The sequence below is a fragment of the Epinephelus lanceolatus genome, chromosome 19 (assembly GCF_041903045.1).
Source record: "Epinephelus lanceolatus isolate andai-2023 chromosome 19, ASM4190304v1, whole genome shotgun sequence".
In the NCBI taxonomy this organism is placed as follows: Eukaryota; Metazoa; Chordata; class Actinopteri; order Perciformes; family Serranidae; genus Epinephelus; species Epinephelus lanceolatus.
In genome coordinates, this window is record NC_135752.1 from 13328174 (window position 1) to 13355891 (window position 27718).

Here is a 27718-nt window from a genome sequence, read left to right on the forward strand (position 1 = left end):
GAGGGGAAAGGAGAATATGTATCTATAATAAAACAAATTTCAACATTCCCCAACTGGCTAAGGTCAAGGTTGCTGCAGGAGTGCACATCTGAGTTGAATGGCAATTAGCACCAATGACAAATTTAATAAGCTGGTGGTGACTGAAGGGTGTGACGCTTAACTCGGAAAGGTTGGCTAAGCTTGTTTAGGGGGAGCTGCAGTCAGTCTGAAATTAGAGGCCTCCCATTGCTAACACGCTGCCTCTGTGGTGAGTCCATGTGCAGTAAATGTGTTGTATTCCTCTCCTACTGATTTAAAATGAATCCCTACAACCTGAACAAAGAGGGACGTCAGCATGAGGTTTGCGTGTATCACTCTAGATAAACCAGGACAGAATAAACTATTTTTCTTAAAAGAAAAACAGAAGAGAATAACAAAGAAGTGGGGTTAAGCCTTAAAACATAAAATGTCCAAATTCTGCTTGTTTAGTATCACACTGCATGCCAGTCTGATATTCCGCGCAATTCATTTTTACATGAAGCATTCATTCTTTATTTATAAGCCCTAACTTTAAGCCAACATTCATTATTTATTGGAAACAGTCCTCTCTGAAAGTTTTATGACTGGATTTTTGGAATGCAAATGTTCAGATGTTGATGTACAATGTTTGAAATGAAGCTGAGCACATTTGCCACAGATGACACTATCAATCACATTTATTATATCCCATCTGATTTTTGTACTAAGGTTCATACAGTGTGTGTCAGTTTTAGTGGAGAAGTCTCTGTAGGTGCAGATTTACACATGCTAACCAGTATTAAAGAAGGGTGGGCATCATGTTGTCATTTGATTGCTTTTTACTTCCTTGCAGATTTGTTCAGCATCACATAGTGTTAGCTTTGCAAACATTTCGTCAAGTAAATCTTGTTTAAAGTAATGACTGTCCAATTAATTTTTTTCAGGTCAGAAAGTTAGTTAAGATCATAGAAAATCTTTTGGAAGGTTTTTATTTTATTCCAGTGTCACTGCTTTTCATTTCCTTTATTTGCCAATTTCTTTTTTTTTTTTTTTATTAAGATATTTTTTTGGCCATTTTGCCTTTAATAGACAGGACAGGTAAGCTTGAAGGCAGGAGAGAGAGAGGGGGGATGACATGCAGCAAAGGGCCACAGGCTGGATTTAAACCCGGGTCGCTGCAGCAACAGCCTTGTACATGGGGCGCCTGCTCTACCACTAAGCCACCGACACCCCTTTATTTGCCAATTTCATACTGTAAACTGCAGCTCACAATGCATCTATAGGTATTAAATAACCTTCGATCCTGATTGTGTTGTGACCTCACATCTAATCAGACACATATTACACACAAAATGCAATGCAAACTGAATGAAACTGTAGCACAGTTTCACCCTGTGAATTCATGTATGTGAGTTTGAGCATGACCCAATGTGACAGTAAGAGTGACACTGCTGAATAAAGTGGTGACCTTTCTTTCCTCTATCCAGGATGCCCTGCACTTGTTCCCTCTATATGTGGCGCTGCAGCAGTACATCAGAGGAGAGCAGTGTGCAGGTACAAACATAGACACGAACACTGTGCACCAATAATGACAGCCATGACAACTGTAATCATATGTTTCTTGCTTCTGTCGCTTTTGTGCATGCTACTTCTACAGGGACTGAACGTGATGCCCATGACGTGCTGTTCAGCATGTACACGGAGCTGCAGGCCCAGGAGGTTAAACTCCTTGTTGAGATGGCCACAAATCTGATGATCCTCCACTCCTACCAACTGATCAAGGTCAGTACACACCTGCGACATGTTCCCCTAAGGTTTTCACTGTAGTCATAATGAGTGGCTTTGTTCATAGACTGTCCAGAATGTTTATTGTTATATATCTGACCAAGTTCATTAACACATCAGTGCAGGAAATGGGATTAATTTATGTTTGGAGAGAACGTTGCCCTCTAGAAAAGGACTATACACACTATTCAGTACCTCAATCTGTCTATTCCGGAAGTGATTAATTTTTAATGAGTACTGATAAAAGCCACAGGGTCACAGAGTGTAAAATTGGGATGGCTGATGTATCAGACCACAATGCGATCAGCCTGACAATAAACCTGAATAGTAGATCAATAAACACTGTATGGCTCAATGTGGGTATTTTGAATTAGAAGGCATATGTATAAGAGAAGAGATTCAAAAAAAAAAGTATGTTGAAAAGAATGATAATGGGGATGTGAGCACTGTAAGTGGGATGAAGGCAGTTATTCATGGAAAACTGATCACCCTAATAGCATCACAAAAAAGACCTGGCTAGCCACATAAAGACACGAAGTGGAAAATTTGAGACCTGGAGAAAAACCATAAAAACACACAGGACCAGTCGGTCATCATGTAACCGACCGGTGTCATATTTCTAGGTAGGCATTTGCACATCATTTCCAGTTATTGGGCCAAGTTTCAAGCTTGTAACTCATATCAGCTCAGGTCAATTTAAGCTGCGGCGTGAGACAATAAATAATAATGCTGCAAAAACTCAACATGGTTCTGCCTCTTCCGGGTTTGAGCCAGTGGCGTAAGGTAGTTACGACAGGCCCCTGTGCATGCTATCCTGCATATATCGTCTCGTCAAATGATTAAATAGACCCTTGACACTAGGCAACATCACTATACGTACATATCACCAGCAATCATCATCGCATATCTGTATATGACAAAAAATACCAAAATAAAATTATATTATTGTAACAACTGTGATCCTTTATTTGTAGTTTATTCAGGACAAGCACATAATTTTGTTAGAGATGCCGTTGACTACTCGACAAAAAACATGACAGAGATGGGTTTGTCTATTTCAGGACAAATACAGCAAATGGCACTGTTTTTAATTTAATGTGAGTTCTTTGAATACAGGCATATTTGTGAGGTGGCAATCACCCATAAGGGGCCCACTCTCCATCCAACACATTAGGAGCTTCTCAAAGTCAAGGAAGGATCCTTTAACGACTGAATTTCAATGAGGCCATGTCACTGAATCCCGCTGATATAGTCCTCCAATGTCAAGGATCCTTGGAATTCTAATTATGTGTCGTGTGTATTCTTGGCGGGCATGAGGTACCCATAATTCTTTCATTTAATTTGATATATTTTATTAATCCCCAAAGGGGAAATTCAGTTTTTTTCACTCTGTTGATGTATAGGCCCGAAGTGCACAGATGCACAAACAGGACTTACATGAGATGTCAGAGTGAGGGGACTGTGCATGGACAGGCCCCGAGTGGCTGGGGAGCTTGGTATGTTCCTCGAGGGCACTTCGGCTGTGCCCAAGAGGTGAACTGGCACCTCTCCAGCTACCAGGACATGCATATTTGGTCCAGATGGGGACTTGAACTGGAAACCTTCTAGCTACCAACCCAAGTCCTCATGGATTGAGCTACTGCTACTGGGCATGATTTGCCAGAACTGATCAGTTCTGCCTTCGAAGGCTGCTTTAATGACACACACCAAGGTACTGGCTAGCCTGGGCCAATGTGAGTTCACGGAATGCTAGGAAGGAGTCTTGCCTAGCCTCTATAGGACCTCACTAGGAAGGACCCTTCCCACCAAGGAGGCATCCTTGACTTTGAGAAGCACCAATTGTTTGGAGGACCCACGCTCTCTATGCCCCACTGCCTGCACTCCAAATAGAATAAAGACTCATGTTAAAGACAAGTTATTTAAATTTGTATGGTACTTGAAGAAATGTACAAAGTAGGTGAACGAGGGTAGAGGGTGTTTTTGTCACTTTATCACCTTGCCGCCGTGCTTTTATTTTGACAGCGGCTCTGTTATGTACTTCCGCCAGTTTCGTGCAGCAGCGGTGTTCTTCGTGAGAGCGGCCGAACCCCCTCGGCTCGTACCTCCGTGTGGTTTTCTCCTCCGTCACTGTCGTACGGGGCCCCGGCCCGGTGTCAGACCAGACACAGCTGCTGAGAAACGTTTGAGAAATGTGTCACCCGTGTGCGGCGGAGGCGAGAGACACCATCTTAAATAAAACAGGTGGGTCTTTTCCTAATTTTCTCATGTATTTACCTAGCTAGTGTAGCTGTGTGGTCCTCAGTGATTTCACTGCCGCAGCGTGCTAACTGGACATCGGTGTGAGACATCGTTTCCCGTCCACTCGGCTCACTGTTGTTGTGGACAAGAGTCACCTAATGAAAAGTCGCTGTGTGGGCTAGGCATGTTATTAAATTATACTGCATTACAGTCACAGTCTTAACCCCACATGAATAGCTAATGAAATATTTTCTGTCATATCAACATTTGGTCCACTGTTGAGGTCCAGCAAGGTAACGCTGCACGGGTAGGTGTTACATGACACAAACAATGCTGCCCATTAAACACAGGGACAGTAAACAATTAATTACAATTAAAATGTTTGATATAAATTGTGAACTGTCTCTCAATAAAACACATTGATTTTAACTGTAATATTACAGCGTTTATGAGATAGCCTATATTGTTAAGTTCATAGTGAATTAATCCAGCCTCATTATGACACGACTATTGCAGTGATACTACAGGATGTAGTGCCTCTGTGTGTTATGTGGTGTAACATCCTTAGAGCATAAGTATGGGGCAAATCAGTATTGGCTAAATAACTAGTCACATTAGTTAAAATATATATTCAACATATGCTTTTATGCTGTCACAAAATGGTTTTGAATGGTCCATGTTTTAGATGTGTTTTGTGTGTGTGTGTGTGTGTGTTTGTGTGTGAGTATGACAACATCAGTGCTGTCATGAAAAGGAAAGTGGCTTTTTGTGAGTTAGAACCAGTTAGACCTGGTCAAGGCTGAAAACAGTGCCCTGTGTGCTGCAGCTCTTGATGTCGCACTCACTCGTACATCACTTCCAGGGTTGGGCAGATGGGTTGAGATCAGAAGCTGTGATAACTCTGTTTTCACAGCTTCTCTTGTTTTTGGAGGAACAAGAAGTATATCATGTTTTGGGAAGATATGTGGACACATTATGGCCAAGAATGTGATCTTGAATTTGTTTTGTGGTTACACCTACAGCTCAATCAGGAGAGACAGCAGAATGACGTAAAGATAATATTTATTATGAAATATGAGTGTACAGATTAGGGATGCACGATCCACATTTTTTCACTTCCGATACGATCCCGATACCTGAATTTGGATATCTGCCGATACCGATACTATTCCGATACCAGAGCTCTGTTTGCTTTAATATTATTATCATTGTTGATTTTATATGAAGCTGTAATAAACTCCTCTCTACAGGCAAGTATGCTATGTACGTATATATGCATGTATGTCCCAAAAGGCAACTTGAGGTAAGTATAAGGTCAGAAAAGCAGGAAATCCTGCTCACAGGAAAAATCCCATCCTGAAAACAAATAGCCTATGCAACTGTAAGGGTTTCAAATTGATTGTCAATATTTATTAAATTCCAAGACAGTGTTACTAGTGCAATATACACTATCAAAAAACAAAAAGTACCTGTCATATTAATCTGAACAGCACAGATACAACTCAAGTAGACACTACTATGTAGTAGTTTTGTCACGGTACCAAAATTGGGACCCACGGTACGATACCAGTGAAAGTATCATGGTTCTGAGTAGTATCACGATACCACAGCGAAAATGAGGCAGATGTGCCTTTTGTCATTTATAAAAAGATAAATCACTTTTCTATAATACATCAATGATATTTCAATGGAATAAATTACTTATTGACTTATTCATACTTCAAAAACAGCATCAATAAGTGATTAAAATAGGGGGGATCAAAATAAAATAAATAAATAAAATAAAAATCAACCAGCCACCCTCCTCCCCTGACAGTCCCTTCATAAGTAACGAACGGTCCCTAAAGTGCGGTGAGGTTTGTGGACCGTTCCCTGCCACGGAGAGCGAAATGTGAATGGCTCGTTTCTCCTCTGAACATCACATACCTTTGTGCCACCATGGCTCGACTGTTCAGGTACTTTTGGGCAGTCATGACGCCAAGAAGAGGACATTATTAGACCTGGAGTCGCTGTCGCCGGTAAGCCGTTCTTGCGCCGCGCAGCACTATGAGTCTCCGCCGTATTTGACAGGAATACATTACCGTCTGTGTCTGTGACCCCCGTTCAACCCACAACCGGCAGGATTTGCCTTTAGTTTCTGCTGCTGGTTGAAATCTGTACTGGCACAGCTGAATGATTTATTTTGCACGCACAAAACTATTTTTAGTCGCAAATGGCAGTAAAATGCTCCATAGAGCTCTGTAGTGGAAAACAAATCATTGTAGCATATATAAACAAATCGAACCTACAAGTAAAAAGTAAAGAAATTAATAATAACTTTCATAGCTTAAAGATACTCAGTAGCTCAGTTCATACCTGAAATGTCACTGGATACAAACCACTGCAGCGGCATATCGAGTGCCAGGTGGGCAGTGCGCGCCGTTATTGGACGCCGCATGGACACTCACGCTCTTGCGATTGGACTTTGATTTTATCCCACAGTAGTGGTACCTGAGGTACCGTAGTACTGCAGCCTACTCCAACATTATGGTATCATATGTACCATCGTGTTTTAGTACCGCGGTCAGTGCAACACTACTATGTAGTAATCATCATATCATTCCAGCAGAAAGCACAGACGCGGCTCGTGGATCGGAAATTTCCGATCCGTGAATTACGTTGGTATCGGAACCCGATACCGATACTGGATCGGATCGGCCCCATCCCTAGTACAGATAGACAGATTATTTGTGCTCATTAAGATTTAGCAGAAATCTTTGGCGCTTGGACACCAGAGGGAGATATCTTTTGATTGAGAGACATCTGAGCAGCAGCAAGATTTAATTTCAGTTCATTTCAATTTTATTTATAATGCCCAATATCACAAATCACAGTTTGCCTCACAGGGCTTTACAGCATCCAGCATCCCTCTGTCCTTGGACCCTCACAGTGGATAATGAAAAACTCCCCCAAAAAACGGGGGAGAAATGGTAGAAATCCCTCCATTGAGTCCAGACACCAGTGGTGGTGGTGGCTGCTGACTCTGAGGCTGCTGACTGCTGAGGCGGATGAGGCAGATGAATCTGTAAAGACTAGATGGTGATGGGGAGGTGGAGGGCGCACACCACTGCAGCAAAGGCAGAGAAAGAACCATATTAAAAATGAGGAGCAGTACGATGATAGGCTGACAGAGAAGGTGTGTTGCTGTGCTGTTGGTTAATTGTGAGTCAGCCAAAAAACAGCTGATGACTCAACTGACAGACCCAGACGATAACACCTAGAGATGGTGAGTGAGCATGCGTACAAGGAGTAAATGGCAGAGTGAGAAAGAAACTCACAGCCTGAGCATGAAAAGTATTGTCTTCCTGACTGAACTTTCGCAAGGGCTTTGTAATGCATTTTACATTCGCACCTCCATAAAGACACCCAATTTAGAATAAGCTGTAGCTAAAGTGAGCCAACAGGCCAATGAATAAAAATCAGAAACCTCTCAAATACAGGTAAAGGTTATTTATGCAAGATACCAAAATCTTATTGTCAGGAATTTTTTGTTCACGTAAAATATTCAAAATCTTATGATACTGTCTTATTAGGAATGCTCAGATTTTATTCACTGAATCAGTATTGAAAATGACTATCAACATAAATCAGATCAACAATAAATATAGTTTTATTTGTCAGTGTCATTATGAAATTAAATTCAAAGGGTTAAGCAGTTTTTAGGGCCACAACAATTCCTGGCCTCATGTTACCCTGCATAAAAAAAAAATAAAAAAAATACTTGAATTGTTGAGTTTGTCCTAATAGGCTCATTCGAGATTAACCAGGCCTGCACATATCAATCACAATGCGTGCCGGTTAGTTTTGTGTACAACTTCATCTGCATCATTCACTGATTGTGACGTTTAGTATTCAGAGACTAAATACATTCATCAGAAGCTATATGTAGTCTACTGTGTATTAACATTGGACTGTTTTAATTATTTAAGTATCAGCCATCACAGAGACTTGTGGTCAGTGGGATGTGAGGATTCTTAAAATAACATCTGTACAGATGTGAAGCCCTGATTATATCTGACTGATCTTTAATTTATTTTATTTAACCTTTATTTTAACAGGGTAGGTCCATTGATGACAGCTGTTGTCTTGGTTTTTCTTTTTCCACTGAAAATATTAACCTACTAATAGTCAGACACAATTTATTTAGCCTCTGTAACTGAGGGGACAGGTCTGCTCTGCAGCAACAAACTGACATGATGCTGATGTACATAAGAATTCATGTCAAATGGAGGTTGAACCATGAACAGCAGGGTTCAACGCTAAGGTTTTTTTTTCACTTGCCCGGTCGGGCAAGTTGGTCAGAGATCTACTTGCCCGAAGTCAGTTTTTACTTGCCCTATAAAAATTGTTTAATTTAAGCGGCTATCAATAACAAAGACTGCAGTTATTTTTATGTTATGTAATCTTTATTCACACTGTATTTATTGATTAAAACAACATACAGTACAGGCCAAAAGTTTGGACACACCTTCTCATTCAATGCGTTTTCTTTATTTTCATGACTATTTACTTTGTAGATTCTCACTGAAGGCATCAAAACTATGAATGAACACATGTGGAGTTATGTACTTAACAAAAAAAGGTGAAATAACTGAAAACATGTTTTATATTCTAGTTTCTTCAAAATAGCCACCCTTTGCTCTGATTACTGCTTTGCACACTCTTGGCGTTCTCTCGATGAGCTTCAAGAGGTAGTCACCTGAAATGGTTTTCCAACAGTCTTGAAGGAGTTCCCAGAGGTGTTTAGCACTTGTTGGCCCCTTTGCCTTCACTCTGCGGTCCAGCTCACCCCAAACCATCTCGATTGGGTTCAGGTCCGGTGACTGTGGAGGCCAGGTCATCTGCCGCAGCGCTCCATCACTCTCCTTCTTGGTCAAATAGCCCTTACACAGCCTGGAGGTGTGTTTGGGGTCATTGTCCTGTTGAAAAATAAATGATCGTCCAACTAAACGCAAACCGGATGGGATGGCATGTCGCTGCAGGATGCTGTGGTAGCCATGCTTGTTCAGCGTGCCTTCAATTTTGAATAAATCCCCAACAGTGTCACCAGCAAAACACCCCCACACCATCACACCTCCTCCTCCATGCTTCACAGTGGGAACCAGGCATGTGGAATCCATCCGTTCACCTTTTCTGCGTCTCACAAAGACACGGCGGTGGGAACCAAAGATCTCAAATTTGGACTCATCAGACCAAAGCACAGATTTCCACTGGTCTAATGTCCATTCCTTGTGTTTCTTGGCCCAAACAAATCTCTTCTGCTTGTTGCCTCTCCTTAGCAGTGGTTTCCTAGCAGCTATTTGACCATGAAGGCCTGATTCACGCAGTCTCCTCTTAACAGTTGTTCTAGAGATGGGTCTGCTGCTAGAACTCTGTGTGGCATTCATCTGGTCTCTGATCTGAGCTGCTGTTAACTTGCCATTTCTGAGGCTGGTGACTTGGATGAACTTATCCTCAGAAGCAGAGGTGACTCTTGGTCTTCCTTTCCTGGGTTGGTCCTCATGTGTGCCAGTTTCGTTGTAGCGCTTGATGGTTTTTGCGACCCCACTTGGGGACACATTTAAAGTTTTTGCAATTTTCCGGACTGACTGACCTTCATTTCTTAAAGTAATGATGGCCACTCGTTTTTCTTTAGTTAGCTGATTGGTTCTTGCCATAATATGAATTTTAACAGTTGTCCAATAGGGCTGTCGGCTGTGTATTAACCTGACTTCTGCACAACACAACTGATGGTCCCAACCCCATTGATAAGGCAAGAAATTCCACTAATTAACCCTGATAAGGCACACCTGTGAAGTGGAAACCATTTCAGGTGACTACCTCTTGAAGCTCATCGAGAGAATGCCAAGAGTGTGCAAAGCAGTAATCAGAGCAAAGGGTGGCTATTTTGAAGAAACTAGAATATAAAACATGTTTTCAGTTATTTCACCTTTTTTTGTTAAGTACATAACTCCACATGTGTTCATTCATAGTTTTGATGCCTTCAGTGAGAATCTACAATGTAAATAGTCATGAAAATAAAGAAAACGCATTGAATGAGAAGGTGTGTCCAAACTTTTGGCCTGTACTGTATGTCATGTATTGTAGCTTAATTCCTACACAAAAATGACAGTGTCAGGGCTTAAAGTGAAAAATTTGTCAATCGTTCTCCATCTATAATTTTGCGCCCTACTTGAGCCATGCCCACCTCTATTTATTTTTCACCCCTCTCTCCAGTTCTGCTGTATTAACACCAGGTTTAATATATTTTGCTTCCATCTCTCTGCCCTGCTCTACTGTACTTCAACGCTATTTAGGTCTCTCTCTACTACTACTACTCTAACCCAGTAGACTACCACATCCACCTGTTGCACAAAATGCACACAGCAGTGTTTCCCCTAGGATGGAGTTGTAGCAGCGGAGGTGAAGCACACGCATGAAAAATAATTTTCACATGCGTGAAACTTTTTTGTATGCTTGCAAAGCACAGCCTGCTGGGATGTTTCTGTGTATCTACTGGCACCAGAAGGGCTCTTTAGGACTAAGTACATACAGTACATGTGTGCACAGTAATGAGCAGGTGAAATGTCTGTCTAGCTTACATATGAGGTGTCTCAAGATTTAGGAACATACAATTTTATTGAATATAATAAAGTAAAAAGTCACTTGACATGCTGCTGTTTTGTGCTATGACCTATTTAAGTGTTGGAAGTTGTTATTTACGTGACAACGCCTGAACGCAACACAAGCTCAGCATGAGTGCCGTGCTGAGCTGCTGTGCGAGCAGCATGTTTGTCTGTGCATAACAGCAGTCTGTTGGTTATTTACACACTGTCCATTTCAATTACTTTGTCAGCTGACAAAATGCACCGGGCTCGGGGTCAGGTTTGGTCAGGAAAATGCCACTCTAGCGTGCTAACCTGTGTGTGTGGCGGAACTCCGCCGTGCGCGATACAGGGAGCAGAGGAGAATTGTTAACGCGTGACCATGTAGAGACAGAAATGACACGATAGCATAACACCATAAATAGTATATTGTTATGTTATTATATGAAGCGTCTGTCGCGCAAAATAATATTAATGGGGGCTGTGGGCAGGACATTGTTACACAGCGTGTGCCTGTGACTTCAGGCAGAGAGACCGCTGCATCAGAGCAGAAGAGCACGTTTTAAAATACATTTATTTTATCAATTAGTTATTAACTTTTACTATTTTTAGCAACTTGCCCGATCGGGCAAGTGAGTTGTTAGTTTACATGCCCGACCGTGAGTTTTACTTGCCCCGGGCAATCGGGCAATCCTTATTGTTGAGCCTTGAACAGAAATTACAGATTGCTGCTAAATCTTTTTCATGTACATATGTCATAATTAAAACAATTGTAGACTAAGAACAAACTGATATATGAGTCTGAACACATTAAAAAAACATCATCATATCTGACAGGATGTTAATGTTCTAGTGACATCCTGTACAGACTGAAGGCTGCTGGAAACTGTCCGACTTCACTGCAGCCTTTTGTCATCACTTCCTGCTGCAGCCGCCTGCTCTTGTCCTCTTTCCAGGGGAGGCGCATTTCATTTCAAACGGGCCTAATCATAATTTGTCCTGATGTGGGAAAAAGTTGTGCTCTTGGTCAGTCTTCATTTTTATGAACATAGACAGAATCGCAGTGTTTGTGTATAACATCTTTTGGGTAGAAAACCCCCATGTCACGTACATTAAATGAAACGGCACTAAGCAAATGCTGTCTCAGTTGTTTAGTTCCATACTTAAAAAAGACCCACTTAAAAACGTCAATATCACTTTGACTGCACACTATATTTAGAATATTTTCACAGCTTTCTAAGCCTCATTTATGCAGTCATATGCTCAGTACTTCCTAAAACCTTACTATTAAAATCTGAACTTAAAGTAAAACTTATGTACAATCTCTTCAAAGCCAGACTCCAGTACTAAGGTGTTTTTTATAAATAGATGTTTTGATATAGTTCTGCTGTTGTTAATGTGGTCTCAAATCAATTAATTAATCAGTGTGTTTGCTGATTTTTGTGGAGGCATGCGAGATAAACAAGGTTAGCTTAACAAATTTAAGGTAACACAGCATAACTAATTGATTTACAAATGGTCATTTGTGGGTGAAGTATTACTTCAAGCAACTACTTTGGACTGCATGCTGTGGACACATCACTGGGATTTGGACATAATGGTTTCAACAGCTAAGAACTGGTGAAATAATCTCCAAATGTGCCGTCTCACATGGTGGAGTCAGTGAGCTAGCCAGCCACTACATGAGTAAAATTTAACAGCTTCATGCTTCAGTGCTTCATCGACACACTCTTGTCCCAGGTGAGGAAAGCACATTGCTATCATCAGATGAGTGACAGCTTTGTTCAGCTCATTTCCTGTAACCACTTTATCATTAGCATTAAAGCATTGTGAAATTAACAAGTTAGCTAGGTAACTAGCTAGTCACAAAGGTAGGTAGGTAGGTAGGTAGGTACTAGGTAGGTACTTTATTAATCCCCTTGAGGAGAAATTTCAGCGCCACAGCAGCCAATAGAAACAATACAAAACAATAGACAATAAAAACACAGGTCATATTATAAAAATACTAATAAAAACACAGTGACACAAGGTGCAAGCAGTAAAAACCAAAGTGTAGACTGTCCATAGGAAATAGAAAGGGGGTGGGGGGGGTCAGCACATGGATGAGTTGTACAGTCTTAAGGCAGTGGGCAAAAAGGAGCGTCTATGTCTCTCTGTAGAACACCGAGGCAGGATAAACCGGTTGGTCAAAGAGCTTCTTTGCCTGGTCAGGGTGTCATGTAGTGGGTGGGAGGGGTTGTCCATGATGGTCAAAAGCATCTGTAACATCCTCCTTTCAGTCACCACACTCACTGGATCTAATCTGGTCCCAAGGACAGACCCGGCCTTCTTCAGCAGCTTATTGATCTTGTTTTCCTCTGTAGCCTTCATGCCGCTGCCCCAGCATGATAGTGCAAATAATAGTGCGCTCCCCACCACTGAATGGTAGAAGGCATTCAGCATTGGAGCAGAGACAACAACAAGGTGTCCACAAACTGTACAAGATGATGAAAAAGGGTGAGCTGAAAATGCCCGCCATTAACGTCAACGTCAAAGAAGTGGCAGTTTTGAACAGAGGATAGAGAGGGTCACCTCATCAGTTTGTTTTGGGAACACCCTTGTCTGTATGGCACTAGCCTTAAATGTTATTGACTATTACCTGTTAAAATGTCAGAACAGGTGCCGCTACTGACACTGATTAAACTTAAAGTGAACATTATGTGTTATGTGTTGCCACAATGACAAAATTCTCCTTTCAGTAATTGGCACCAATAGGATGTTTTACAGACTATCTTTATTGGTGCAGCTTGGCTTGGACAATGGCCGATGGCTTCCCAGCCTTCACCAGTCATGTGGGGAAGTATATCACTGACTGGAGCTGAAGAGACAAGAGTTGTATTAAATGTTACCATCTCTCTTAACAAACTAAGACTCTACTTGAGACTGAAACATGAAATAAAATAGAATAAAATAAAATAAGGTTTATTTTTAAGGAAAAACAGAATGATATTCACAACTTAAAGAAGGAAACAAAAAGGGTGAGAGATCCGAACTGAAAGGAGCCAAAGATGGGGAAGTCTCTGGTTGCCCAGTGGGCTGTCATACCCAGCTCATCTCATAAGTGTACTGTTTTTAATTTTAACATGCATTTACATGAATTTTTGGACTTGACTACAACAACAGGGCCATCGCTGTAAGCAAAAGTCAAGGTGAACAAAAGTCTGTGACTAGGTATATGCCATACCATACCATTGGCACAATATGTAATGCGTTATCTTTTGTTATAGTGGATCTTTGGTGTAACGTTTACCATGCTCACCATCTTAGTTGATGGTGTTAGCATGCTAACATGCTAATTAGCACTAAACACAAAGTTCAGCAGAGGTTGATGGGAGTGTCGTGAGATGTGCCAGTATTTGGTCATAAACCAAAGTATTGGACAGATTAAAATTAATGATGATAAAGCTACATTGTTACATTTTTAAATTCAGGTTTACTTTATTTTCTTTCTAAAGGTAGATCCAGTATAAACTGCGAATATACAGTACAGTCAGGATTTTCTCTCTGTTGTTCTGTTTGACTGTAGCTTGAGTTGAGAGATGCTTGTCCTTGAGGAAGCTTATAGTTGACTCTGTAATATATTGCCTCTCACAGCAGCCAGGTTTGCCCGCACCTCTATCAGCCCATGTGTCAGGACCTCATCTACAATGACTGCCTACACAAAAGCAGCTTTGTTCAGGGAACAAACTCAGGAGAAATGTACCAGGGTAGAGCTACAAGCAGGATGCCAAGAGCAGAGTATCTTTATAATCCAGTCTTGACCTTTTTCTTTTTTTAATCCAGTTTGCATTTTAGTACTAGTTTACTGAATTCCTCTGGTGGTGGTGAGAGTGATCAGATAGCTATCGTCAGTAGGTGATTTGCTAATTTTTAACAGAGGTGACGAATCCCAGTCTAATGAATAACTTGTGTTATGATTCAGTAATTCACTGCCATATTGTTTTCTGTGCACTTAGGAGGCCAGTCGAAGCGAGTATGTTTGCAAGGGGGAATGGCGTGTCCCTCCTCCCCCATCAAATCGCCTACTGGCTTTAGTTCCACAAAGGAGAAGTCTTTGGTGGAAAGTCTGGAGGAGTGGTTTGGAAAGACATGCAGTGTGATGCACAGGCAAGATAAGCTGCTTTCATATTGTTGTTTATTGTCCTGTGCCAGGATATTGTGAAACTAATCTTGGATGTCCTAATGATGTCAGTGAGTGCATGTTTGCTGTAACTTGATGCTGCTGATGAGTCTTCAAAAACTTCTATTTTAAGACATGGTACATGAATCTTTGTTGTTACAAACAAAGAGGTCTACTTGACCTTATCAGTGCCCTCATGTGAAGGGCCATTATCTATACAGTTTGACTTTGGGAACACGCCTACTGCTTTAAGTTTGTCTGCTATTTGTACTTGGCACAGGAAATAGAGATAGTAAGCAGCCAAACACATTTATTGTGCTGTTCTAGTTTTGGATGTGTGTCTAATCTGTGGCCATAGTGTAATAGAAATTGCATTGGTGTCAGAGATTTCTGTCCCTAATACCATGTGAATGCTCACAGAGGTGTTTTGGCAGCTTTGTGTGCTGTGATTTCTCAGTTGAAGTAAAGCAGCAACCTCACAGAGGAGGCCCACAGTGACTGTACTGCCATTCTGGTTTGAACTGGATAAAACAAGGCTTTTTTTGTGACCACTTGACCAGCTATCCTATTTCATCCTTTTCCTGTAAGTAAGGGGTGAGTGGAGCGGGCAGGGTGATACATTTTCAGAACAGCAAAGCAGAAGTCATCAGAACGTGATATTTGGATGTTCTCAAAGATAACAGTTTAATCTGGGGTTAACATTAAGCATTGACACAACTTGATGAAAAAAAATTGGTGAGATTGCTAATTTTCTTGTATTATTTACACATATAGCGTGTGAGGAAGTAGCCTAGTTGTGGTTTGACAATACTCAAGTATAAATGGACGCCTGGGAGAGTCTTGGTTTTGGGGTTTCTTTATTAAGTTGTCAGCAACCAAATCTCACTTGGTATCACTAATATTTTCTTGAGAGCCTTCAGTCAAAGTTTAAGTTGTTGTTCAGTATCCTCACTGATTCAGATAATTTAATCTCAGCTTGAAGGAGTGAAAATGGAAGAATTGAAATAGTCACTCATGTTTATATTTTTTGATATGTTAAAATGTGATTTGAATGAAGTATTAGCCTGAAAGAAGAGGCTTTTACCACTTCGTCATGCCATGAAAATGTTTGTGCAGAGAAATCACTGCACATCAGGTGATAGATGAAGAAACAGTGACTTGTGTGTGAACATGCATGCTGTGTCAGGATCTGTGGCCCTTTTACTTCCAGCTAACTCTGCAGTCTCTGAACCACAGTGTGCTGTCGGCGCATGCAGGATGCCGAGGATATGGCTGATGCTCCGTAGACTTTACAGCTAATACAATGACTCCCGGTCTTTGTATGCTACTTGACCTTAAACATGCTGACTGGACTGTGTGTATGATGATGAGTTCAGTACCAAATTGCATATCTGTGTGATTATGTGCAGTATATTAGCATTGAGCTAGCAGAAGAGGGAATGTCTTTCTACATGTATTAATATGGTATCCATTTGAAGCTATTTGTAGTTGTAGAGGTAGATGCTTTGCACTACATACATTTGAATTTGTTTAGAAGCCTTAGCAAACGTAGACTTGCATTGTTGCTCCAAACATAAAGAAGCTAGTGATACACAAGGGTGTAGGGTGCAAATTAATTCATCATCAAAAAAAGTAATCGGCAGATATTTTGAGTAGCCATTCATAGTTTAGGTTATCTTTCAAGCAAAAACTTTACATAACTGAAAATTAAATGTATTCAGGTTCTTGAGTGTTTGGAAAAATGTGTATATATTTGAAGATGTCACCGTAGGCTCTGAAAAATTTTGATGGGCATTTTTCACTAGATTCTTAATTTTTTTTTTTAGACAGACCAATTCATCGATTGATTTAGAAAATAATCAGAACAACAGGGAATGAAAATAATCATTAGTTGCAGTGTCTGTTGAAAATACACACATAAATCTTAAAATTTCTCATTTTGTGTGATCATACCGTAACCATATGCTTAGAAATTACTCAAATATTGCATCAAAATTTTATTAATACATATCCTGTCAATCAACTGATGGACTGATTGACCAATTACCCTCCCAAATATCAACGGGTTCTTGGTGGAGAGGGTGGACAGATTCCAGTACCTTGGTGTCCACATCACAAGGGGCCTTACCTGGCTGTTAACACCAGGCAATGCAATAATAAGGCCAGGAGAATCATTAAAGATCCCAACCACCCAGATAACAGCCTTTCTCCTTGCTGAGGTTGGGAAGATAGTACTGGATACACCAGGCCAGCACTGAGAGGCTCAGGAACAGGCTCTACTTTCAGGCCACAAGGATCCTAAATAATGACACTGCCTAAGACCGCCCAATCTAATATTGACTATTACAGCCTTTTAAATGCACAAATTGAAGGAACCGATGGGATTACATTTCATTAGAATAGAGGCCCACTGGAGTTTTAAAGAGTAGAGTTTATGGAGTTTTAAATTTGATAGATCACCCACTAATTTCCCATTTTTTCTGTCTTTTTAGATAAACCATCATGATTCCCATCACAGAGCTCCGGTACTTTGCTGACACCCAGCCAGCGTACCGTATCCTGAAGCCATGGTGGGATGTTTTCACCGACTATATCTCAATCGTCATGCTGATGATTGCGGTGTTCGGTGGTACGCTGCAGGTCACGCAGGACAAGATGATCTGCCTGCCTTGCAAGTGGGTGGTCAACAAGTCCTGCGAGACCATGCCCGCCCCAAATGTAAGCACCGCCTATGCACCGGAACCCAAAGGCATTCAGTATGACCTTGACCGTCATCAGTATAACTACGTCGATGCTGTCTGCTACGAGAACAAACTACATTGGTTTGCCAAATATTTCCCATATCTGGTGCTACTCCACACCCTTATCTTCCTGGCCTGCAGCAACTTCTGGTTCAAGTTCCCCCGCACAAGCTCTAAACTGGAGCACTTTGTCTCCATCCTCCTCAAGTGCTTTGACTCCCCATGGACAACAAGGGCTTTGTCTGAGACCGTGGTGGAGGAGAGCGACCCCAAGCCTCTGGGGAAGATGAACGGTTCGATGGATAAGAAGGCCTCATGTGTGAGCGAGGATGTTGAGGCTAGTGTACCCATGCTGCAACGAACAAAGTCCAGAATTGAACAAGGAATTGTAGATCGCTCTGAAACTGGGGTTTTGGATAAAAAGGAAGGGGAGCAGGCCAAAGCTCTTTTTGAGAAGGTGAAGAAGTTCAGGATCCACGTAGAGGAGGGTGACATAGTATACCGTCTTTATATACGTCAGACCATCATCAAAGTAATCAAGTTTGTACTGATAATTAGCTACACAGCCTACTATGTGCGCTACATCAGGTTCAGTGTAGTGTGCACAGTGAACATACAGAAATTAACAGGGTACAGCACATTCTATTGTGCTCACCCGTTAGCCACTCTTTTCAAGATTTTGGCCTGTTTCTACATCAGCTTGGTGGTGGTTTATGGTCTTATCTGCATGTACACTCTTTGTTGGATGCTCAGCCGCTCCCTCAAACGATACTCCTTTGAATCAATCCGCGAGGAAAGCAGCTATAGCGACATCCCTGACTTGAAGAACGATTTTGCCTTCATGCTGCACATGATAGATCAGTATGATCCTCTCTATTCCAAACGCTTTGCTGTGTTTCTGTCAGAGGTGAGCGAGAACAAGCTGAGGCAGCTGAACCTGAACAATGAGTGGACGATGGAGAAGCTGAAGCAGCGCATCACCAAGACCTCCCAGGATAAGCAGGAGCTGCATCTGTTTATGCTTAGTGGAATCCCAGACACAGTATTTGATCTAGTTGAGCTGGAAGTGCTCAAGCTGGAGCTCATCCCGGACGTAACTATCCCACCAATCATCGCCCAGCTCTCCAACATGAGAGAGATGTGGCTCTATCATACACCAGCTAAAATTGAGGCTCCAGCTCTTGCTTTCCTGAGAGAGAACCTGAAGTCTCTTCACATCAAGTTCACAGACATCAAGGAGATCCCACTGTGGATCTACAGCCTGAAGAACCTCAGTGAGCTTCACTTAACTGGGAACCTGAGCGCTGAGAACAATCGTTACATCGTCATTGATGGGCTTCGGGAGCTCAAAAGGCTCAAAGTGCTTCGTCTGAAAAGCAACCTGACCAAGCTGCCACAGGTCGTGACGGATGTGGGCGTGCACCTCCAGAAGCTCTCCATCAACAACGAGGGCACCAAGCTGATGGTGCTCAACAGCCTGAAGAAAATGGTCAACCTGACGGAGCTTGAGCTTGTTCGCTGCGACCTTGAACGCATTCCACACTCCATTTTTAGTTTGCACAACCTGCAGGAGATTGACCTGAAGGACAACAACCTGAAGACCATAGAGGAGATCATCAGCTTCCAGCACCTGCACCGGCTGGTGTGCCTGAAGCTATGGTACAACCAGATCGCCTACATCCCCATTCAGATCGGAACACTTACCAACTTGGAGAGGCTGTATCTGAACAGAAACAAGATAGAGAAGATCCCCAGCCAGCTCTTCTTCTGTCGCAAGCTGCGCTTCTTAGACCTGAGTCACAACAATCTGACCAACATCCATGCTGATGTAGGCTTCCTCCAGAACCTGCAGTACTTCGCTGTAACAGCAAACAGGGTGAGAGGCAAAAATTCCTTTAAATTTCCCATCCATGGTTTAACTTAAGTAAAAGCTTATTCATAATTCCTGTGTTTTTGGAGAGATAATTCCCTCTATCTTTGTATCATGTGTGAATAAGATTAGCTCAAAGGCCAGATAAGGTGTTTATGAAGATCAACGCTTATAACTGTTGCTATCTCAGGAGACAGGTTGGGCATTATGGCTTTAAAGATAACCACATGACTGAGGCTTTGGCAGTTTTGCAGTTGTGAATTATCAATATATACGATGCTTTATATTTCTGAGTTTTAAATTGTCCTTAGAAGTTTAGATTTGAAATCAGACAGAAGTTGAAAACATTGATATAATTTTGGTCTGTTTTATGCCTGGTTCACACGACACAACATTTCTGTCTGTTCCAACAGTCACTATGTCACAATAGCCGATTGTGGAGTCATAAACATGACACACTACATGATGGTACTCACCAATTATCCCCGGTCGTCTTTCACAATGTGTGATGTCATCAGGTTATTCTTGTCCTTTTTTTATTATTATTGCTATTATTTCGGTCACTGTGTCTGTTCACATGCCAGCCGAAATGTTGTTGTAGTAAGGTAAAAAGCTCCACTAGATGGCAGGAGCTACATTTGAAGTACCACGTGTAAACATGCAAGTCACTGAATCCTCCACAATAAGTTCCTGCAAGTGTTTCACAATAAAAGCCCGTTTAGAAAATGAAGGAATTCTTTTAACAGATGTTATAAATGGGCTTTTAATTTGAAACAGATACAGGAAGTGTTGAGTTTGAAATGACGTTGCAATGCATTAACTTTATCAAGGCAATCGGGAACAGATAAAAAGTAAAAATAGAAGAATAAAAAAAAAAAATAGAATCGGGCTGGTATCATGTAGTGTGAACCTGGCATTAGGGATGCATGATATATATGGGGCCGGTAAATTATCAGCAGGTAATGGGAAATTAATATTACGTATTATTCCAATAATGAAATCATGGTTGATAAATAGACTTTAATCCAAAGCCAAATTACTTTCATTGAGTTAAAAGGAGAAGTTTCTACATAGTCAATACAGTAGGTGGTGGAACACCTTTAAAGTTAGAGTTCGAGCTGCCAATAAATTCAGAGAAGAACAAGCGCAGCACGCTGACTACAGAGCCAAACAACAGCTGGTGTGGACGTCTACCAGCGGGTGCATTCCAAGTCTCTTATTTGAGTCATTCTTGTGCTCCATCTTGAAGACTGTCCCACAGCTCTTATTTCTGCTCTGAGGAGCAAAAAGGGATCTCTGAGGAGCATGAGCGAAGACATGCAAGAGCAGCCTTCCTGGAAGTGAGTTAAGCTGAAAGCCATGACAGGCCTATTTAACTCTGCCCCTACATCTGGCTCATTGGAACGGGATGGTGAAGAAACACTACAAACGTAAGTGCTCCTTATGTTAAGTTATTTTATGTTTTGAAATGTAATGTAATGTTAACGCAGCGTGTGTTTACGCATATTTTATTCACAACTCGTTTAGTTATGTCATATCAGCACTCTCCTATCGTCTGTGTTGTACAGCATCTGTTATTTATTGGACCTTGGTTAGAAAATGTGTTACTTTCATGGGTTGGGTACTTTCACATGAGAAAGTGTTGGGTTTTATAAAGCATGGTATCAAATGTTGCCTTATAACCTCCAAGGTCCGATAAAAAGCAGATGCTGTAGGTATATACACGTTAGAAGGATATCATGTTAGGACAGTAAGAAAATTACTTGCATTCATGTGGCTGACACTTTTTTAGAGCCCATCATCAATTGTTAAGCATGTTATTTGACTGAAATAATGTGTGTCATGGCCTGTAGGGTGCCATCATATTCTAGTGGTTTCAGTGTGTCTACATCTCACTAATAAATTCCATGTTTGATATCTTCCAGGAGCTCTAAAAATCCACTGATAAGAGCAGGGACAGACAATGGGAGGACACAACAGCCGTGGTTTTCTGTCATGCACAAGGCCAATGGGGACTCGTGTGTATTGGGAAACCATGAGCCTGTGGCCTCCAGTGGTCATGGCTCATCACCTCCTGGAGCTGGAGCCGCTACTTGTGGTCGGGAATGTGAGGAAGTGGATCCTACATGGCCTGGCGCAAATAGCGGTGCCACCACAAAGGCATGATGTGGGAGCATTGTTAGTGTTCCTAAAAGGAGGAGGCTAAGGAGGACCAGCAGCTCCAGGCGATGCAAGCCAACACTAAAAGATTTTTGGACCTTTTTGGAAAAATTTGTTAAAAAAACAAAAAGTTTATCATTTTGTATTTATTTATTTAATGTTATGTTGTTATGTCTGACAGGAGGAACATTCTGTTGTGTAAAACATGTAATTTGTTATATTTATGTGACAGTTTATAATTAAAATGCTGAGCAAACAAGTCTTCAGTCTGTGTTATTCAAATCCTTGGTCTAAACTAGTTTAGCCACACAGTTAACAAATGTCTCACAACTTTCTTTTCGAGGGTAATGTTCTAAGGACAGGAGTGTGGCACAACTCAGCTTCTTGTCTCATGAATAGCTTTTATTAATAGTATTTCAAAAATCGTTGCATTTTAACAGGTAAGGAGGTGTAGGGAACAAACTGGAATAATGACAACTTGTCTACAGCACAGAAAACATCACATGTACTAAAGCATATGGTAGTATAATGAAAAGGACTCCTAGTTACTTCCTGTTTCAGTGACTTGTGTATAACCTGTTGACATGTCTGGTTTGACAGATTCTGTTGAAGCATTTAGTGCCAATTCTTAGGCAAAATGCGCTTTAAAACCGAAGTATGTTTGGGAAGTTTTTTGATGTACTTTACTAGAAAAAACAAAGGACATTTGAAGTGTCAAAACTGACACAAACCTACAAACAACTAAGCTTGGCTTTGGCTGAAGTGGATCATTTCATTCTTAATAAAATGCTGTTAATTTGCTTCACAATGCAGGAATTTCATTCTGTTCACTGTGAGAAGTTTTCCTGAAAACACTGCTTTCCACTCAGGATCATGTGTTTTAAATAAAGGCTACTATTACTGCTGTTTTATTGCGTTTACTTGTGTGGTTGCGCTCTGAAAATAGGTTCCAGCAGGTTTGTGTGCAGCCAAAAATAGTTCCATTAAACAGGACCCCTCTGGTGTCTCTTGTGTTTTTAAGGCCTCTCTTATCTAACTCCTCTTCACACTGTTCGCACATTATCAATTCAAATTAGTTGCATAATTATGAATATTGTGTCCATGTAGGTGTTTAAAGAGGATGTGATTTCTTTAGACAATCAATGAATACAGATTGAAATTTATTTTTAGATAAACAAAAATTACATATAGTTTTGCTGAATGTTGGTTTTAACTTATTCATTGACATCTTTGAAGCCATTTTTCCCCATTATCCTAAATTTGTTAATGAGACTTTTTAACCTTAAATCTAACAACAAAGCCCGATTGCCCTCTGATCTTATTTTGACTAGAACTGAACCTTTTCTAGTCACTACAGTGGAAACAGCCGCCTCATTTTCTTAATGCCCTTTGCTCACATTGCAGATTGTGGCCTCACCTGCCAATGCATATTGATTCAAAAAATTGACAATTCAGGCTTTCTGTTCACTGTTTAACTTACACTACACATTCTTTTCCTTATCCTCTCCACTTCAGATCGAGACTTTGCCCCCAGAACTGTTCAAGTGCAAGAAGCTGCGTACTCTGAATCTGGGAAACAACTGCCTGCAGACGCTGCCATCACGCTTCGGGGAACTCACCGGATTGACCCAGCTGGAGCTGAGAGGGAACCGTCTCGAGTGTCTCCCGGTGGAGCTCGGTGAGTGTCGGCTGTTGAAGAGGAGCAGTCTGGTGGTGGAGGAGGACCTGTTCAACACGCTGCCGCCAGAAGTCAAAGAGCAGCTCTGGAGGGCCGATAAGGAGCAAGCTTGAACTAAACCCCAGTGGAAAGTTGCAGAGGAGAGAAGTTTGATTTAAGAAATAACAGAGTGGTGATATTGTTTGTATATGCAAACTAGAAGTTTGCAGCAGTGTCGGCCATGCAGGCTCCGAAAAATGGCTTATTGTATAAAAAAACTGCATGATTCAGCCTTGCCAGTGAGCTAAATGTGCTCACTATCATTTCTTTGCGGATCATGGGACACATGCGCCAAATGAACGTGCTCAAAGCAGTGTTTGCCTGAACTTCCTCTGGCCTTGAGACTCAAAAATTTTCGTTTGAAATTTATACAGTTACATTTGCAGTTGCGGCGCCCCGTGTGGCTCAGAATACTGGCAGATGTTCATACATAAATTAAAATGCAACTGACAGCCAATTTGTTGAGGCATGAACGTTTGGTCCTGTTGTTTTCTTCAGGCTCTCTGCACCCCCAACATGCTCGGAGGCATCTTTTTATGTGAACAAAATAACTCTGACGATCAACGGTCAACAGATCGTCCCACAACTGATCTCACAGCTTAGGCCTTAACTCAGAGGACTGATGAAAGAACATCAGAGAAAACAACAGGGGACAAACTCTGCAGTGCAAGTCTAAATACCCTGCAGCTGTTAATTTGTAACATTAGTCAGAGTGGCAGGTGATTTCTAAACTGTGTGGGAGCTGTGGTGTGGAACTCTTGCTTTTCTAAACAACATGTCTTCAGTAGGCATGGTGGCACAGACTTTATTTTATATGACTTAACATCACACACATTACGGGTGTGTCTTATGAAAGTTTGTGAGATTGATTGTGATTGGACAAGAAACAAGGTCAAGAAGTTATTTTGGCTTTGAGCTATATAATGAGGTACTTTTAAATGCTACCACACATTGGTATCATGTTTGGGCCTGGGACACAGGCTGTGTTGAGATTGGTTCAACATTAAAATTAGACGCGATCAGTATCCAGTGAGGGACTGAATGCCACACATTCTACACAACCATTGATTCGCTGTTTTTGTGTATGATTTTATTTTAAGTTGCTTATGGAACATATACTTGTTGTCAAAGATCTTAAGTGACCTTTGTTTAGTTGAAGGCTGATGTACGTGTTGCTTACCTGACTAGATAGTAATAACACAAGGTGTCCCCCACCTGACAGGAAGTACAGGGGAACGCACTCAATTAGAAAACTCCATCACAGTCGATTTCTTTGTCTTCGTTAAATTGAAACTTACGCAAGCTTGCACAATGCTAATCATTCATCCAGAATATGTCGATGAAAAACAGTACTTTTAAGAGACTTAAGATGATTATTACCTCCAAGAGGATGAACTCCTGCAGATGTGAGACAGGAGAGTCTTAACTAGCTGCAAGGTACTGCCAGTCCCTAAAAGAAAAAGTGTTGTTTTTGGTGACTCAAGTGCCCAGCTGTTTGTATGCTAGCCCCTCTATTTATCATGCTCAGTTTACATCAGGGTAAACTGGACATTTTTCTGCGCTTTGTTTATCCACTGAAGAGCAAACTGAGGACAAACAGGAAATTATAGTGAAGGAAACTGGTTCTGACCAACCTACCCGAGGGAAAACATTTATTCCAGAGTATGCAGACTATGTGATTTCCACATTCATGGTCCAAATTAGTGCAACATGCTTTGTCTGCTTGAAACACTTTTCTTATTAAGACCTTGGATTTAATTGCATCGTTTGGAGTAACCCTGCTATGTTTACTCCAGCCAGGCATCTTGTTGCTAATATGGCCTTATCCTTCACAAGCCGCATGCCCTGTTAATGATCACAAACATCATGTTCATGACTTGTTTTGTGTGTGTTCTAAAATGTATAGCTGAGATGTTTTATATCAGTCATATATTATGTGGTCTTACTGTTACCAGCTGTTTAGCTTTGAATTTAAATTATTTTGTTAAAGAGGTTTAAGGGAAGTTTTACTGTAATAATACAATCGCACCTTTGTTCACAGTGAATTTTGTTCCACTGAGTCCCTGGCTAAATCTAAATGCCCTTCTCGGGGTCATAGGTAATTTGCTCCACTTCTGAAAGAAGAGCCTCAGTCTTGATTGTGTTGACTAGCAGCCAGCTTTGAGTTGTAAGCAAAGGTCACAGGTTAAGTAAAAAAAAGGAACAGATGACATCAGTGAAACTCAGTAATTTAAAGGAAATCTCAGCTTTTCCAGTATGTATGAACTTGTTTGACATGTTTTTAAGTGGCATTTCTGCTCTTGATGAATTATTGTGGTGCCAAGAAAGAGACAAAACATGTTTTTCGGTACACTTTACAGGTAGTGACCTGTTGTTGCCAAATAATGAGTGCAAATAAGGACATTTAGGTACTAGCATATGCAGTATATACACATTATAAAAATAGAAATAATCTATTGCAGTAGGTGGTTTCAGATATAGGGACAAGTTGTGGGAAGACTGGTACGTCATTCCAAACTAAGAGATAGTAACATGGCTCATTGTGGTGGTGCAGTGCAGTTGTCACTGCTGCTGACACTAAAAATCTCCTTCCTGCAGTGCACCGCAGAGTGTCAAATTAGGATGTTGAAACAATGCCTGTCAGTTGTATCAAATGTCTTTTGGCCTTAACATGGTGGTTATCAGAGGTTGAGTAGTCACAGCTAAATATTCTTTTTATGACCCTGAATTGATCCTTGGTACAGCGGTTTTAGTCTATTTAACTCTTGAAGCTTGAGAGTGCCATAGAAATCTTTCTCAGGGCATCACTGGGATGCTAGTCACATCTTGGATTTGCTAAAATTGCTTTACATATATCCGTCCATTCGCCATTTCAGCTCTGTCATATTCAATCTATGTCAGCATTGTGACACATCTGTAGACAGCCAAATTTTCTGAGTCACATTTTCCTGCTAATATTTGGATTTATATTGACAAATACCCTTTTTTCCTGACCTCCAGAGCTGTGACTGCAGCCATACAGTCCTCAACAGTCACTTCCCTCTGAGTCACAAGATGAGCACATTAAAACCCGCAGCCAGACTCCCTTTCCTGCTTGTCAGCGTCACTGAATCGGGTGACGGGTCTTAGCTGAGGTTAGTCAGCCATTTGCAGAGAACCAAAAGAAGAAGTTTTAGTCAAAATATCCCTTGGTTACTTGAAAACTCTTACGCAGGCACTTTAGTGTCATGTCAGAGATGGCCCATTCTCATGTAAACACTTACAAAAAAATCAATTAGCTCTTTTTTTTTTAAATTGTGTGCTAAAATGTGCCCAAAGTTTTGTTTTGATCTTTTGTGTTGCCTCTCCTGAATTTCTTCAAAGTACGAAATGCTCTGTATTTATGTTATGATGCCTTAAGTAGTGTAGTTTGTGTGAAACAGCGTGATTTATCAGTTAATTCTGACAGGATTAACTCATTTGGATCAAGAGGGGGTTTTACAGCAGACAGTGACATGCTGATTTCTGTGGGCACAGCTCATTTCCCAAAAAAGGACAGGATTTCACAACTCAGCAGAAGCAAGTCATGACAATCTAACATACTGTAAATGGAGATGATCTCTCCCTCCAGTGTGGTGCCCACACACTGTTAATATCTGTAATATTTCTGAAGTGTGTACATTTTTGGACGGTTGTAACCATTTCACTTGAACTCAGAAATCGCATTATTCAAAAAAACTGCCATGATTGCATTGACATCTAATCACTACCTGTGTATAAAACCTTTTTTGAATACATGATTGTATTTACTATGTATGATTCACTCATCTCTGTATTCTGATGCCTGTAGATCAGGGATATGAAAACAGTTCCTTTTATTCGGGGTTCACATCTATTTCATCTTGCAGCATGAGTTTGCAGATGCTGAACTTGTGTGCATTATAGCCATACTGAAAGCCACACCACTTAACCCCTAGCAGCAATCACTGTTGAGCATTAACTTTAAGCTGGATGGACAGACTTGTTTTAATCAGCACCGTCTGTATCACGTGACAAGGCCTTTATTATCTAATTGTTGCCAAGTGGACTGAACACTGGCTTTTTAAGCAGGATGTCTGTAACAATGGACAACTGAACTGTATTTCCTGATGTTCAGACCCTACGTTTTGTACCATTCTGACACATGATAATGAAATAAACACTTAACACCAAATCCTGTTGCAAAGAGTGATTAATTCTTCATTTGGCACATGGTTCTTCTTTCAGGGGAAAATCCTAAACACTATTGAACTTGTTGCCGAGAAACCGATTTAAACACATGAAACAGGTTAATAGATCTTTTTCCTCTGCTGACATTTTGACTTGTTTTAGCTAGTAGGGACAGCATAAGTGTAATACTCCCTGTGTAATAAATATCTGAAATGGCTGTCAGACTATAAGTAGTAGTGC

General features: G+C 41.0%; 1 protein-coding gene and 1 long non-coding RNA gene across 4 annotated transcripts in view; one reads left to right on the plus strand and one right to left on the minus strand.

Moving 5' to 3' along the window:
* Positions 1-3833: 3833 nt before the first annotated feature.
* Positions 3834-27482, plus strand: lrrc8aa (leucine rich repeat containing 8 VRAC subunit Aa). 2 transcript variants are annotated; one of them, XM_033646696.2, is made up of 4 exons: positions 3834-4023; positions 14639-14789; positions 17295-19419; positions 23089-27482. In XM_033646696.2, the coding sequence occupies exons 3-4, from the start codon at positions 17305-17307 to the stop codon at positions 23362-23364; spliced, it is 2391 nt and encodes a 796-aa protein (XP_033502587.2). In that variant the 5' UTR covers positions 3834-4023; positions 14639-14789; positions 17295-17304; the 3' UTR covers positions 23365-27482. The 2 variants fall into 2 exon arrangements, with proteins under 2 accessions (XP_033502587.2, XP_033502586.2); XM_033646695.2 differs by lacking the exon at positions 14639-14789.
* Positions 6294-27718, minus strand: part of LOC117269584 (uncharacterized) — a 28126-nt gene continuing 6701 nt past the window's right edge. The window contains exons 5-6 of one of the 2 annotated variants that reach the window (XR_013488096.1): positions 23193-23365; positions 6294-7126 (exon numbers count right to left, since the gene is read on the minus strand). This is a non-coding gene — a long non-coding RNA (uncharacterized LOC117269584). Of the gene's footprint in view, positions 7127-12225; positions 13501-23192; positions 23366-27718 lie in introns of those variants that run through there. The other variant, XR_013488097.1, reaches the window with a different exon arrangement.